The sequence below is a fragment of the Eublepharis macularius genome, chromosome 15 (assembly GCF_028583425.1).
Source record: "Eublepharis macularius isolate TG4126 chromosome 15, MPM_Emac_v1.0, whole genome shotgun sequence".
Lineage (NCBI taxonomy): Eukaryota > Metazoa > Chordata > Lepidosauria > Squamata > Eublepharidae > Eublepharis > Eublepharis macularius.
In genome coordinates, this window is record NC_072804.1 from 18,091,345 (window position 1) to 18,107,744 (window position 16,400).

Here is a 16,400-nt window from a genome sequence, read left to right on the forward strand (position 1 = left end):
TTTGGTGTAGTGGTTAAGAGCACGGGACTCTAATCTGGAGAGCCGGGTTTGATTCCCCACTCCTCCACGAAGCCAGCTGGGTGACCTTGGGCGAGTCACAGTTCTCTTGAGCTCTCTTAGCCCCACCCACCTCACAGGGTGATTGTTGTGGGGTAATAATAACACTTTGTAAACCGCTCTGAGTGGGCATTAAGTTGTCCTGAAGGGCGGTATATAAATCGAATGTTATTATTATTATTATAACTGCCAAAAATTAAATCAAGAGAAGATTAGATATACAGAGTTGATTGAACATACTATAAAATATCATCGCACGCTTTAATTCTATGGGCTTTTAACAATTAAACTTTAAATAAAGTTTTACGAACCAACAAACTGCATTCTCCAAAAATGAAACCCCAAAGCAACAGTTCTTTTATTCCCTTGTGGCTAGATCAGCCTTGAGCCCAACAGCTCCTTCCTTATTTTGCATAACAGAAAGGAGATCTTGTCTCACTGAGTAAGGAAGATCCTGCATTCACAAAGTTCACAAGCTTCCCGTCCCAACTCTTCTGTGTGTCTTTCAGCACACTGTTCTTCCCTCCCTGCTTTTCCAGAAGGCCATACAATGAACTGGACTCCCTTATCTTTGAACAGCTTTTCTGCAGACAGCTGCCTCAAAATGGTTGCAAACCAGAGCCTCACAACTCTCCTTTCTTCAGAAAATGCTATTCTTTGCAATCCAAGAATTGTGTGTAGGCAGGAAGTGACAACAGTTGAAGGCAAGTATTCAAGGGAGCATCAGAAAAGCCAACCGGAGAGGAATTTTACAGGGACACACAATTCTATGTGCTCCTTTCCTTTCCTTTCCTTAAAAGCTCATTGATTAACAAATCTTGAGCAGCAGAAAGTTCTTGTTCATCGTTTTTTGCACTCAAGGGATAGAAGGACTGAAACAAATTTTGATACTGTCAAAATAATCTTAGAATCATTATCTCTGAGCAGATAAAACAGTGTTCTGAGGTGTAGGGGGGCAACTGATCAGTAACAAGTATCTCTCTGATATTCTCATACAAACAGCATTCAAGCAGGACATGTAAAGAAGAATCGATTCTTTTGAGACTGCCAAGGGCAGATTCTATCAGAATAAGGCCTGTTTAAAAATCTTCCTTTTGAAACCACAGAAAGGATAATATTCAATCTCGCAAATAAAAAAGTTCTACAATAGCATGGAATAGTCAAATCATACATACTGTACAGGGAACTAAAGATTTCGGAAGAGTAACGCCAAGGACCGGCATTACTCTGGGGACAGACATAAAGAGTTTTATATGTTAAATTTCCATGGATGATTTCTAAACTGACGTTCTAGTTGCTCAGTTTTCTCCCCAATATCAAATTTATGTTTTTCACATAAATGTGTTTCAAGAGAGCAGAAAAATCAGACCATCCAGTTTTCACAAACCTCAAGAACCTCGTCAAGCAGAATCAGGAGGTCTTTGGTGAAGTCTTTATTTAACTCCAAGGAACTCAAAGCTTTGGTATAGATACGGACCTCTGGTGCACTCGGATCCGCCAAGATTTCATTGCAGATTTTCACTGCTAAGTTATCATGCACTGTCAAGCCCTGGGGAGGGGAAAAGCCACCACAATGTTGTGATATTTGGCTGCACATCTTCGAGGAAAAGGCTAAATTAACTGTTAATCTTAAAACTCTTTCCACACTGCAAGCCTCTAAACATAATACGGTTAATCCAGCGGAGCCCATCCTTGGTATACGTTTGCAAAAACCATAAAACGGCAGCCTAGAAGCCAAAATTTTAATCAGACTCCTTTTCATGCAAGACCTCGAGGAGCACCTGGGATCACTTTTTTCAAGCGTTCCAAAACAGCTGGGGGGGGGCGGTCTCTTCAGTACTGAGCAGAGATGCTCAGACTGCCTTCTGGCTGTTTCCTTCAAAACTTTTCAGCACAGAGATCAGGAATGATGAATGAGCAGAATGGTGGCACTGGTCAATCCCAACTCCAAGCGAGACAGCAGCCCCCCTGAAATGTAAGCCAGCATACCTGGAAATCCTGGGAAGCCTTACTGCTTTGATTCAGTCCACTTGGTCTTGTCAAGTCCACAAACAGCTCAGAAACGTTACTTGCATCTACTTCAGACAAAGGTGATGACACAGGAGCATTGAACAAAAGTCGCAATGTTGGAAGATATGCTTCCTCAAAGCATTCCTGATTGGCCCTAGATTTTTTAGATTTGTAAAACAAAGCGTCAATATACTGCGTTACAAGTCTACTAAAAGGTGTCAAGATCAATTATCTTTAAAATGGACTCGTGTCCTTTAAATCCCATATTCCAAAAGTTGAAAAAGAATTCTATCCAGCCAAATTCAAAGAGAACCTGTTTGCTGCAGCCACAAAGAGCAACACAGAAATAATTAGTCTCAGACTAGAAGGCTGATTCTGCACACGTTGGATAGTGCACTTTATCAATAGTTTAAGGTGGATTTTTTGTTCCGCATACAAAAAAATCCATTCCAAATGATCTATAGAGAGGACTGGAAGTGCATTATCCAACGTGTGCAGAATCACTCGAACAAGGGCAACCCAGGCTCCGATCTATGCTCAGCCATGAGGCTCACTGGGTGACTTTAGGCGCTTCACTCTCCCTCTGCCCAATGTATCCAACAGTGCTGTTGTCAGGATATTATGGGGGGGCCACATACACTGCCACAAGACCCTCAGAGGAAGTCCAGGATGGGAGGGGGGTGAGAGAGAAAGAGTTTCCAGCTGATGAGAAACCTAGGTAGGCAACACCAAGCCAAGGCAACCCTCTGGGAGCTAAATGTATCTACAGGACAAAAATGGCATTCAGGTGCCTAGCTTTAGGGATGAAAAGCCTTAACAGTTTTATTTCTGCTGTTCCACTGTGGCTGTGGTTGTTGTATGTATAGTTAATTCTACTCAGAATATAGAAAAAGGAAGCAAAAACTATACCTATCTGAATAAGCAAATAAAGGGAAGAAAACTCCTAAGCAATGCCGGAGGTGAGTGTCTTCTTCAGTTACTGGATTATACCACAACAAAATAAGTCGAGAAAGAAGTCTGGCACTAATCAGTCGTCCAGAGAACATCAGTTTGGCCAGGCCCTCTGCAGATTCGGTTCTGAGTTCAGAAAACTGGAGAAGAGTTTATGTTACAGGGGCATGCATTCCCAGACTAAATAATGATCTATTTCCACCCTATAAAAAGTTTCCACTCAACAATGCTTCAGCAACACACAGCCTTCGGCAATCCAAGGACTGGAAACACTTAGGAAGCACATTCATTAAAGCTAACAAATGTCTTAAATAAATAAATAAGCTACAATGAAACCTTAATGTGACTAATGCACTTATTCTCCTGGGCTCTGTAATCTACCCCACCTCAGCTACAATTGGAGTTTAAGGAAGGGAAGAAGATGCATTGGCATCTCTTCTATTTCATTGGCTGGCAAGCAGAAATCAGCATCTCAGGGAAAAGTCCATTAGCTTCTCCCCTCTCTTTCCTGGTCCCTTCCGTCCTGTGGTCCCTCACAATGTCCAAAGGCATACGAACTCTTGGATGGAGAGACTGCTTTTCTTAAACGTTTAAATGAACAATGTATTCTTAAATATTCAGCCAGTCTCCTGTATCCCCCAAAGCCCTTTAACTGGAAAGCATTATGAAGGCTGAAAGCCCTCCTCTGAAGGCCGAAACACGTTTCCCCCCACCCCGAGCCCCAGTGTAAGGGCAGGCTGACCACGTCAACAAAATAAACACAGCAGCTGCAGCAGCCGCCGCCATCTACTCATTAAACTTTCAAACACCGAAGTGACATTTCAAAGCTCCGTTAACCCGCAAAGGTGCAATTAGGCAGGACTGCTGTCTTTGTTTAACGCTTTCCTCCATGCACACAACCTCCTGGAAGAAGATTACGGCAAAATTGCATCTTATTTACTCTCCCAACTCATACCCCCTACTAGGGTATTTGCTGATACCCATCATTTTACCTTGCTGTCTAAGAAGCCAGAAAGAAGCTGAAGGAGATTGTGGGTGGTAGCCATTTCTTCTTCTTCTTCTTCAGCTTCCTTCGTCACCTCTGCATCAGGCAGTCCATTTTCATCCTCCTCCTTTTCACTGTAGGAATCACTTCCTTTTTTGGCTTTGAATGGTTCTATTCCAAACATCATCAGCTGGTCAAAGATGGCCTTTAAAGCACTTAGCTTTACTTTAATCTCGTCAATCTGCAGCACCTAGATGTTTTAAATAAATAACTCATAAATAAAAACAAAATAATAAGAATAAATGCCTATGTTTTCAATTAACAATTAAAACCCATACATTTTTATATATTATTTCTTAGCTGCTTTTCCAGAAAACTGATCAGAGCAGTGTACAACAGATTTAAAAGATTTTTAAAAGGCAAAAAGCAAATGCAACCAAGGATTAGGCAGCATTAACTAATAAAACAAAAACACCACAAAGGAAGAACAGCAGCAAAATGAAAAGTTAAAATAAAATCAACATAAAATCCATAAAACACTGCCAGACAAATACAATGCCTATAGTTGAAAGAAAAGTTTAAAAAGGCCAGGGAAAAAAATCAGTTGACAGTCTGGGCAATAAAAGTTTCTTTCCTTGAAAAGGCCCAAGTAGGGCTTTGAGAAGGCCTGTTCAGCGATTGCTCACCAAGTCTTGCACTGCGGCAGCAAGACCCTAGTCTGTCAGGTGACCAGCGCCAACCTGACCCAGGTCAATACCACATAGGGAAGCAGCAAGAACCCAATCCAGAACCTGTCCTGTTCCTGCACCAGAGCCAGGAGAATAAAGAAGGGAAACCAAATTCTCATATGTTTCCCACATAAACAATTCCCTTCCTGCATGAACCGATGCAAGTCAAGAACACTCACTACTTTCACAAGTAACAAAAGTCTGCTAATGTAAGAGCGATAACATGAATAGACCCCGATATAAAAATCTTTACCTGCAATAACAAGGGAAGGTGCCGGCTGGCAAAGTCTTTGCTCTGCAGCCCACAACAGCCCAGGCATAAAATGGCCATATTTCTTACAGCTGGATGAATATTAGTAATTCCTGGAATTATCTGAGAAGGCAAGCAACATAAGAGATTAAGAAAAGCCATGCTTTTAAACAGTGGGCTAACCTTTATCTAGGATTGCACTATTGAGTCTTGCTAGCCAGGGGACTGAGACTGGAGTGACTATGCATAGGATGGCAAGGTAAACGACCACACAGGAAAATAAGATTTGATTCTCCCCCACCTCAACATTTTCCTGTCTGTCAAATTGCCACAAACTCTAATAAATCTCGAGACAGGCTTTCCTGGGCTAACAATTACTGATGACTTATTTTCAAGGCTGACGCAAAGAGAACTCAACTGTAGATATTATTTCAGAGTAAAACACTACATGAATTGTTGTATTCGATTTTTGCAAGAGAAGTGAAATGCAGATTCAAGCCAAATTCAGCCTCCCACATATCAGTGCTCGAGAAAGCAATGCCTAGCAATCGTTCTGTGGAGGCTGGAATGCAAGGCAGCTTGAGATTGCAAACATTAGCTGCCTTTCTCATAGAAAGAATCTATCGGGGGGGACCTCTCCATTTCTGCACCTGCACAGCCTGACAGACTCCAGGAATATAACACAGACTCAAGGATGGCCACCTAAGGGAATATTTGAACCCACAAGCCTTATCCACTCATATCTTCTGAACTCTCATACAAGTCAAACTCTTGCATTTGTTGCCACATACCAAAGATTCAGTAATCCCATCCATAGTTGGGCCTAATCCTTTGGACAGGGAGAGTTGTTTTAAGAGTTCATTGCACATGGTCAGACATTTCAGCAGTGTTTCGGGATCATCCTTTGAAAACATAAGGAGTTATTCAAGAAGGGAAACAAGCACTTTTTGGTCTTCATCATGTCTCCTCTGAGCAAACCTATAATGATGTTATCCCCCTCCCCCACGCTCAATATTTCAAAAACCGCATTACTATTATAATTGTTATTATTAATTATATTTATATCCTGCCCTCCCCACAAGCAGGCTCACAACAGTAGATAAAATATACAGAGATAAAATCACAATCATTTAACACAGCCATCTAATAAAACACCTGCTTGCCACAAAAAACCATGTAGCATCTGATGGAGGTGGAGGTGCAGCTTAACCACGCATGGTCGCTCATATGGGGGGGGGGGGTAGATGGTCAATACCGCCCCCTACAGACATAGGGGAGACCGGGAGAGAGGCTCATTTGATGGAATCGCTGATGGCCTCAACCATATGCCTAGCAGAACATTTCCGTATTACAGGCCCGCCAGGAGACAAGATCTTGGTGGGCCCAGGTGTCCTCAGACAGAGAATTCCACCAGGCCTGGGCTAGGAATGAAAAGGCCCTGGTCCTGGTTGAGGTCAATCTGGATTACTGCATGGCCCTGGATCATGGATCACTGTTTCCAGGTCATGGGTCGAGAGATAGGGAGCAAGCAGCCTGGCCTGCCGAAGATGGAAAAAAGCAGACCGGGCAACTGCCGCGACCTGGTCCTCCATTGATAAAGAGGAGTCCAGCACCACGCCAAGACTTCTGACCAACAAAATGGGCACAAGTGGTGCCCCATCAAAGGCCGGAAGCTGGATCTCCAACGTCCCATGACCCAAGTACAGGACCTCTGTCTTCATGGGGTTCAACTTTAGTCTACTCTGCTTCACCCAACCAGACACGGCATCCAAAGCTCTAATCAGGGCTTTTGTAGGCGAGCCAGGTCAGCCATCCAACAACACATACAACTGGGTGTCATCAGCGTACTGGTGACAACCCAGTCTGAAACTCCATACCAGCTGGGCGAGGGGGTGCATATACAGATTGAACAACAATGGGGAGAGAATCGCCCCCTAGGAGACGCCGCATACCAATGATTGGCGTGCAGACACCACCCTCTGTCCCCGACCGTGCAGAAAAGAGACAAGCCACTTTAAGGCAGTCCCTTGTATCCTCACATCGGCAAGATAGCATATTCAATATACACATCGGTGTATTCAATAGACGGTGTATTCAATAGATAGGAACAAAGTTGGTCTTATTCAAAACGAGTAGTAACATGAACACACTAGACAGTCTTTTTCTCTCTTTTTTTGCAAATATTTCTACCTCCTGGCTACCACATTAAATATTGTGGTCAGGCACCTGGAGTATATCCTGGCCTGCATAAGAGTGAAAAACAACACTGAGCGATCCCTTCAAAAATTATTACAAGCCGACTGCAGAAATCAGGGAACTTTATACTGGTGTATAAATGTAGTTGACATGAATCGGCAAAGATAAGCAGAAGAACCTTTTCCACACATATTTCTTTAGCCTGAGGCTCCTCTGCCTCTTTTAACAAGTCGTTTTTAGTGCCTTCCAGCTCCAGGACTCTTCGTTTCAACACCGATGCCTGGCTGAAGTCCTGGACCGCCACACACTGCTCCAGCGCATCTTTTGCTTCCATCAGTTTCACTTTTATTTCAGCCAGCTGGAAGGAGAGCCAGACATTAGGCTACAAAGTAGCTGAATGTAGATCTACAAAAGCTCAGGACTCTGAGCAATGACATTAAACTGATGTGCTCAGCTACCTTCAGCCGTGCCATCCCGACTTACCTGAAGCTGTTGCTTTCTTATTGCAGCCGCATCTAGAGGCTTGTCAACGGTAACAAGTGCTTCACGAACCTCTGAAATGGTTTCGGCAACCTAGTAAAGCAGATGAAGCGAAGATGGAGCCTCAAGGATGAAACCACCACCATTGCCCTCTTCTTTAATACTTTGTAGAACAGGGGTCCCCCTCCAGACAGCCCCTCCCCAGAAGGTAGTAGTGCTCCAGACTGGGTTAGTGAATCAACCCCTCCCAGAAAGCTTTTGGAGACTCTTAGGGACCCTGAGAGCCTTCGTGTTTTTTAAAAAAGTTTACTCTTGAAAAGTCACCAACCATAACATTAGATCAAGTGAGATGGATACTATGCAGGGATTTGAGGGCGGGGGGGGGGGCGGGGGTTAATATTAAAATGAAAACATTAAAGCCAAACTTCCTAAAATGAGTATTTTACCCAAAATTAACTTTTTATTTAAAATGTTACCAATCAGTATAAAAGAAAAATACTGGAAAGCTGGCAAAGACATATAAATCAATTCATCTGGAATGGCAAAAAACCAAGAGTAAGATTTAAGGTATTACAAGATGAAAAAAGGAGGATTGGCGGTACCAAACATTAAATTATATTATAAAGCAGCAGGTTTGGTTTGGATTACAGATGAGATTAAAAACTCTAAAGACAGATTAATACGACTAGAAGCTGCTGATTTGCCTGAAGGGCTACATAAATGAGTGAAGAGAAGAGCAAGGACACAACATAAAAGTCATATGACAAGAGACAGCTTGATTCAAATCTGGGATTCGGTAAGAATGAGGATAAGCCCTCCGATATCACCAATACTGTCACCAATTGATGCCTTTCTTGATAAGAATCAGGAAAAAAGCTAATGACTTTATAACTTATCAAGATATGATAAAGGAAAGATAAAATCATGGCAAGAAATTCATGATGAAGGAAAGAAAATACAAGGGCTGATATATCTTCAGGCGGTCTCCAGATTAAAGCAAGCTCTTAAGGATTACAGAGGCCAACTGAGGGATCTTACAGATTTTGAGAAGATAATCACACAGAAAAAGAATCATATTCTGGGCCAAATTTACAAACTTTTACTTCAATATGACACAGAAACCGAACAAATTAAAACTTGTATGCTAAAATGGATGCAAAATTTTGGAGAAGAAATAACATTTCAACAGTGGGAAAATTTATAGACTAACAGCATAAAATTTACGGTGAGCCAAACACTCAAGAGAAAATTGGTACAAGATGTTTTTTAGATGGTACATTACACCAAAAATATTGAAAAAAATGGATAAGAAATATGTAGGGTCATGCTGGAAGTGTAAGGAAGCAGACTGCTCTCTCTTTCATATGTGGTAGACAAGGGGAAAAAATTAAAATTTGGAAAGATAATACACGCTTAGATTCAGAAGATTTTAAAAATTAATTTCACCATGAAACCCCAGACTATGTTGTTGGGAATAATACCAGATAATATTGACAGAAAATTACATAAACTATTTGGTACTTGCTGACAGCGGCTACAGTGGTAATGGCAAGTAAATGGAGAGAATGTCCAACCAGGGAAATTTGTAGGGACAAAATGTCAGAATATGCAGTGATGGCAAAATTTACAAATTACATAAACAGAAGGCCAATCAAAGAATTTGAAGAGAAATGGGGAAAGGATTTCGCTTATAATGGATAAAATTTATAAGATGTTTTAGTCCTGTAAATTTTAAAATGATTGCATATTGATATATTTTATAATTTGATTGTAAGATAATTAGTTATATAAAGATAGCAGACTGTATAATATTGAAATATCGGCAAAAAGTCAACACTGTTATTGTTGAGTACAGTTTAAGTAAAAGGTAATGATAAATATAGGGGAAATAAGAATTTTTTTCTTCTAATTTTTTAAGATAAGTAGAAATAGGTCAGAATTTCCAGTACTACTTTATCTTAATATTCCTAAAGGTTATGACAATCAGTTACCTTAAGTAATAAGCACTGCTATTGTTAATAATTTTTTTATTATTATTACTCAAATAACGAGCAGAAATAGGTTTGAATTTTGCATGAATTGTTTATTTGGAAAAATATATACTTAATAGGCTTTATTATTCTAATCGCTATTTTAATATCTATAAATGTTATGACTTTTGTGCTCTGTATTTTAATAATCCTTGTAGTACACAGTTTTATATCTGCTGTGCTTGTCTGCTTCCCCCCCCCTCTTTTTTATACTCCCTTTCTGTTTTAATAAAACAAAAAATGTATTTAAAAAAAGCCAAACTTCCTACATAAAAACCAAACTTTAGACCAAGTTACTTTAATAAATAAAGTTGCCTCAAGTCACACAAAGATACTGTATTTTAAACAGAGTTCCTCTGTACTCCTCAATATATACACATTGAACTAAAAATGGGTATATCAAGATTTTTCTTCCTTAAGTTGAAAGGTAAATGCTTAATACTAACAATGAGCATTTGTAAGAAAGGGACCAAAACGGAAATGTTTTATTCATGCAATGGCTTACAATCTGTATCCTTCTATCGTCATCTTTCAGAATACCAAGCAGTTTCTCCATAACGGGTGGCACAAGGTATGCCGAAGAAGTGGGAAACAGCAGGATCTCTTGCAAGACAGCCAATAGCCTTTTCCTTCATTATAAAAAAATTAAGAGATTAATGAAGTCTTGTGCATCGTGTAATATCTTTAAAAATATTATTGGCCTTGAATACTATGATGAGCAAGGATGGTCTGGTAATGCAAAGAATATGCCCCCACTCGACCAGCCGGAAGAGGGAACTCGCTGCTCACCCACGCTGATGTGAACGAGTTAGCTCAACTGTTCATGGGGCCTTTCAGATTCAGCACGAAACGGGGGTCTCATTAAACTCACCAGAGTGCATGGACCACCTGAACCTATGTCACCACACCAACAACATAGCTAACTGGGGTATCTGAAACTGGCTTATTAACAGTGTCTTCACTGGGGCTTTTTCACTACATTTATTTGTATCTAAATGTCCCAGTTTTCTCCCCACTGGGGACCTGAAGTGTCTCATGGCATGGTTCTCCTCTCCTCCATTTTATCTTCACAAAAGCCACCCTGTGAATTAAGTTAGGCTGAGAGGGACTGGCCCAAGGTCACCCTGTGAATTTCCACAGCGGAGTGGAGATTTGAACCCAAGACTCCCAGATCCTAGACTGACACTAACCACAGTCTTACAAAAAACACATTATTCTGGCTAGTTTAATCCTGGTTTAGTTGCCCTCCAATGACGCACACCACGACCACTTACAGAGTCACCTGGCAAGAATGGCTCAAAATTGAAACTCCTCCGGCTTCAGCTTGCTGGGGAGGGGGGACAAGATCCGAGTTTGTGCAAGAAGAGTCATCTGAGGTATGGAGCAGAGATGGGACGTGAGGGTGGCTGTTCTGGTTGCATTGGTAGGGGGGTCATGAAACCAGCAGCAGGAGGGTGTTTTCTTGAATTCTTTGGGTGGGGGGAAGTGTTAACGGGGAAGCCTCGCCTCTTTCTTGGTGAGTGTGCGTGCATGCGTGAGCATGTGCAGGGGGGAGGGGTTTACTTGGCAGCTGATGGCTGTTCCAAGAGTAAGTGGCCAAAGATTTCTGGGAGAAACTTCCCTGCCCTCACGCTGCTGGCAGCCAATGGTAAGCGATCTAGTGATATAACAAGGTGTTTCCAAGGCATGCTAGGATACCAGTCAGGTCTCTAGCAGGAAGGAGGAGGAAAGTGACAGGCCTTAAGCTAGGATTCAGTCGCCTGAAAACCAAATCCTGGTTTCAATCTAGCCACAGTTAAAATAAACCATCATTCTGCGTTGCATCTAAACTGATGCGGTACATCTGATTTGGGCCTATGCGTCAAGTTACATTTGGAAGCCACGTGTCCTTGTGAAATAATACCTGCAACACATTATGTATTAGATGCACTCTTTGTACAAGGCAGCGACCCTCTCTTAACCATCTAAAAAAGTATTCATTTTAATTTAATCTTTTATCTGCCAGCTCCACTGGTATCATACCAATTGATTCAAATGGATTTTGAATTTTCACGCAACATCAAGTGGTGAAGTCTCTGAATGCAACTTGCTTAAAGCGGAGCTGCTTAATATTTTCTAAAACCATTCCAAATCAGTTAGCAAACAAAGTGCACATTTCGGTGGAAGCAAGGAAGCGTACGCCGCAAAAGCCAGTACGGAAAAACAGCAGAAGTATCAACTGAGGCTGAGCTCAGTGGTTACCTTCCTCCCTCTTCAGTGGTATCCATACAGCCTATCGTAAGAATCAGCTGCCGACCTATAAATTCTTTAGTCATCAGGTGTTCCATACAGGCCATGTCCTCCTTTTCTTCTTCACTCAGAACTGGCATATTCTGAATGTAACTAAATTAAAAATAAAATGGTTATTTATTTAGTGGGATTCAAGCTATGCCGCCTCCACCACCCCCACCCCCACCCCCACCCCAACCACACACACAAAACAAGGACCAACTGGCCATTTGACTTCTATGGAAATTTCCCAGAGGGACACCAGTTGCCAGCTCCAGTTCACCTGCAGCTGCCAGCACTATAAAAAAAGGCAAGAGAAGAACCTAGTCCCACGGTCACTGCCATCAGCGGCGTTTCCGGAGCAGGCCAGGAGGCAGCCACCGAGCTCATGCCTTGAATGCCCTGTTCTTATCGCTCACAAGAACAGGTGAGGCACAAGCCCTTTTCTCAAGGACAGCCCTCTTGTGAGGAAGAGGCAACAGCCTAAGGAAGGGCTGGTTCTGCAAGGTAGGCTCCGGGGGCCATTTTGGTCTTCTAGTCCATGCCTGCTACTGATCCTAGATTGCTTTACTGGGCCAGAGGTTCACAAGTTACAACTCCACTCGCTCTGCCTAGTTACCAATGCTGCCTCAAATCTCCATAGCACTGCTTTAAGTTAGCTTCATTTCTAAATTTGCTCTCTTAAAGGAGTTCCTGAGCCTTGGAAAACTGCTTGGGAGCCTGAAAAAGCCCCCTAGGAGAGCCTTTCTAGACTTGGTCCCACCCTGCCTGTGCTGGAAGAGCCTCCCTCAAACAAATTCAGCACTCCTAAAAACGCTTTGCCTCACTTAACTGCTTCTGCATCCTCCCCAATGTAATTGCCTTTAATAATTTTTGGAAAGCAAGCTGAAGGGCTGCTTTCTGTATTTTTTTTTTTAAAAAGAGTAGAGTATTGCAAGCCAGTGGTCTCAGCTGCAGAGAGGAACAGCAACCCAAGGAAAAGCAGTGTGAGCTTAACTTCCAGTATTTCCCAGTATTCTAGTTTTTTCTGACTTATTAATTGCATTGATTTACCTTAATAAGTAGTCTGCATATATAGCAGGTTCTGGGAGAAGGTGCTCTAAAAACTCTTCTCCTTCTTCTCCTTTGGATTTCAAGTACTCACAAAGAGCCCTCCAGAATAAAGCATTCTCGGCAGTTAGTTTCTCTACTGGAATTACTTTCCTTTAAAAAGTGAGTAAATAAATAAAAACTCTCTCTTCATACATACACATCACATCAGCATCAAGGGAAGTTTCATTTTACCAATTAAGACCCAGCAATTTTTAGAAGGCAGCCAATGCATCTGTAAAACCCAAGACTCACTTTCCGATCACTTCAGATGCAGAAGAGGTTATAAGCCATTGAAAGAGGTGATCCTGCCTTCCCACTCTTGATAAGCTACGCCAAAGACAGAGGCACTGAAACAGTTACTTAAGGCACAGATGATCCCATTTCTGCCTCTGCCCAGTTACCAGAAGGAACATTTCATTTAAGCAAAGGGCAATTATGTTTACTCAATATATTTCCATTGCTACACAGTAAGTCTGCATGCTAAAAACCCCTCCATTGCTAAGCACAATCACCATCGTTATTCCCAGTTAACAGAATTTATATATAAATTATATAACACATTCACACCAGTGCACAAATACACAAGCCAGTTTCCCAGAGTTCTGTCTGACTCAAGTCACACTTGTGCATGACCAAGAAATTGAACACCAGGAGGTGTGTGTTGGACTATAGTTATCGCTGTTCAGCTTCAGCAGAACAAACCAAGAGAGTTACAACCTAAAATAAGGTGAGGAAGGAGTGAAGCATATTTATCCTAAGTACTGCTGCCTCATCCTCGTCAGAGCTGATACCCCTGCCCTTTTTTCTCACCTCTTATGATAGCTCTGGGGGCATCTCCTTCCATGGGCATATTCTGTTCACAATCCTCCTCCCTAGCCAGCCGATTTAGCCACTTACTGAACTGGTCATTCTTCCAGAGGCACTCCCTGCTGGTTAACTCGGTGACTTTTGATTGGAGCTGTTTTAGTTTGGCTATAGAATCTTCTACCAGGGAATTCTGAGAGCATTGATTATTATTGAAACTGATGAACTATCACAATGTTGCTCTGCAGTTTTGCAGCATATCAATGCTCAAGCATGGGTATTTTTCACTAGTACCTGGAATAACATCCAGGAGGTATATCAAGCAATAGCAATCCAAAACAATAAACATGAAACAAAGTTCTACTAGCAGCTTTTTTGGGGGGGTTTACCTCCACATAATGAAGAATAGCTCCCTTTTACCCATATTAAAAATTTCAAAGTTAAAATCAGAACAGTGAACAGAATTTTTTTCACATACCTGTCACTAAGGTCTGAAAAATATTTAATCAAGTCATTACATGGAGACAGCAGAAACATGGCATTGAGGGCTGTAATGCCCACTTCCGGGCAACTTTCTACATCCAGCCGATGAAGCAATTCTAAGGCATTCCCCTCAGCCAGACGTAGCCAGGCTTGAAGAAGCTGCTTCTGCACCACTTCTTTCACAACATCTGTCGAGCAGAGAAAATGTAGTTCTGAATAGCACTGCCCCAAATGTTCTGTTTAAGTAATTTTGCAGAACACTGAATATTCCAGGAGTTACCCAATTATCTCTTAATAAACCACATTAAATAGTGCACAAACACTTTACTCAAGTAAAGTAAGAAGATAATAATGAAGGCTTCCTAAAATTGTCAATATTTCACACTGAAATGCCTTGCGTCTCTTCTCCCCTTCGTTTTTACTCCCTCTTCACATTGTTCCTAAATTCTAGCTCTCCTCATCCAAATCTCACCAGCCAATAAGCCTATATGGGTCTTTCATAACTTGCATGGCACTGCCCATTTTCACTGGCTAACTTGCAACACACTTATAGACATTTTCAGGTAGTTGTAATCGCTGCACTTGTTTTATGTTGGTTTCTTGTATTTCTGAAATTATGTTCTGCATTATTGTAAGCTGACTTGGGAAATTTGTTTGGAAAGGTGGGATATGAATGTATCAGTCTCAAGCACACATGCATAGCGTCTCTCTCTCTCTCTCAAAATATATAAAAAAAGACAAGTGTCCTGACTGACTCATCAACGCCCAGCCCAAACCCCTGGACCTAGAAACGTGAAATTTAGGGAGAACGTTCCTTTTGTGATGTACAGGCTCACTAAGAAGGGATTTTAAGAAATTCACCCCCTAAGGGGGTTAAAAGGCATGATTCTGAAAATGCTTTGGTAAGATTCTTAAAATTGTATTTTATTCTTTAGATCTAACGCAGGTAAGGGATGAAGACAAGTATGCATATCTGCTTTTAATCTCTTTAACACATGAAATTGTTTAGTGTATCTTTGTGATTCTTATATATTTGGCTATTTCAAGACTGATTGATTTTAAATAAAAGTCTTAGGAGCGTGCTCCAAAAAAATTCAGTAAATTTGATTTATTTATTTTTACCAAACCTGAGAAAAAATTTGGAATTCCCCAAATTCCAAAATGATTCTTTAATGCAGTTTGAGTATTTCTAAAAATTTTGGCCATTGTTTTCGATGGGAAAATCACTCTGGGAGATACCTGGTGGGCTGGAGGGATCATTTTTCAACCGAATTTCACCAAATTTGGAGGGAACCTACTCTTGGCGGTCCTCTAACGATTGCCCAAGTTTCATGAAGATTGGACTCTGGGGGCCAATTTTATGGGCCCCCAAAGAAGAGGCTTCCACCCACTAGCCATTATTCCCTATGGGGAAAATATCAGGGACTGGGGGTTCTGGGCTGCTGTAGCAATCCATAATGTAACATGAAAACGGTGGGGAGGTGGCAGCAGCAACCATGAGCCTATGGAAGGGAAGGAAGCAGGAAGGGGGGGGGAGAAGCAGAGAGATCTCTCCCCCCCCCATGATTCTTTGTGAGTCCCCCTGTTTGTTTTTTCAAGCAACATCCAGATATCAGACTAAAACTAAAAATCCAAGACACATCTGACCAAGTTACGTCAAGTAGGCAGACATCAATAAAATAAAAATTAAGGCCACTTACCTGATCTATCATTAAGCCCCTGCTGCAGAAGTTTCACTCTCTGAGCTATCGTTAAAGCTTTCATGTGAACTTTTTCTGCCAGAACCTTTCAAATAAGAGCAGGGAGACCTTAGCGTTTGGCTAAAAATTTCCTTTCTGTAGATCACAGCATATAACTTTTAAAGACAGTTGCATTCCTAATAAAGGGGACTGACACTTCAAGCTTGAGACTTTAAAGCATAAGACATTCTTCCATGATAAGCAAGGCAATACGCAGTTCCCAACTTCTGTGTCTAAATACACCATTGAAACCGCAGTTAAAACACAGGGACAGGCCAGCCTAGAACTTACCTCAGGGTTACATGGCCGCCGGCCCTCTCCTGCAAG

At 41.6% G+C, this 16,400-nt stretch overlaps 1 protein-coding gene across 5 annotated transcripts in view; it reads right to left on the reverse strand.

The window, feature by feature from the left end:
• The window catches only part of NCAPG (non-SMC condensin I complex subunit G), a 39,012-nt gene that overhangs the window by 11,809 nt on the left and 10,803 nt on the right, over positions 1-16,400 (reverse strand). For all 5 annotated transcript variants that reach the window (XM_055000026.1, XM_055000023.1, XM_055000024.1 and 2 more), the window contains 13 exons: positions 16,035-16,119; positions 14,330-14,522; positions 13,009-13,158; positions 11,929-12,069; positions 10,193-10,316; positions 7,661-7,750; positions 7,356-7,535; positions 5,773-5,883; positions 4,985-5,104; positions 4,011-4,253; positions 2,977-3,158; positions 2,047-2,221; positions 1,445-1,606 (listed from right to left, as the gene is read on the reverse strand). In XM_055000026.1, the coding sequence (XP_054856001.1) occupies positions 1,445-1,606; positions 2,047-2,221; positions 2,977-3,158; positions 4,011-4,253; positions 4,985-5,104; positions 5,773-5,883; positions 7,356-7,535; positions 7,661-7,750; positions 10,193-10,316; positions 11,929-12,069; positions 13,009-13,158; positions 14,330-14,522; positions 16,035-16,119 (1,956 nt within the window). The remainder of the gene's footprint in view (positions 1-1,444; positions 1,607-2,046; positions 2,222-2,976; positions 3,159-4,010; positions 4,254-4,984; positions 5,105-5,772; positions 5,884-7,355; positions 7,536-7,660; positions 7,751-10,192; positions 10,317-11,928; positions 12,070-13,008; positions 13,159-14,329; positions 14,523-16,034; positions 16,120-16,400) is intronic.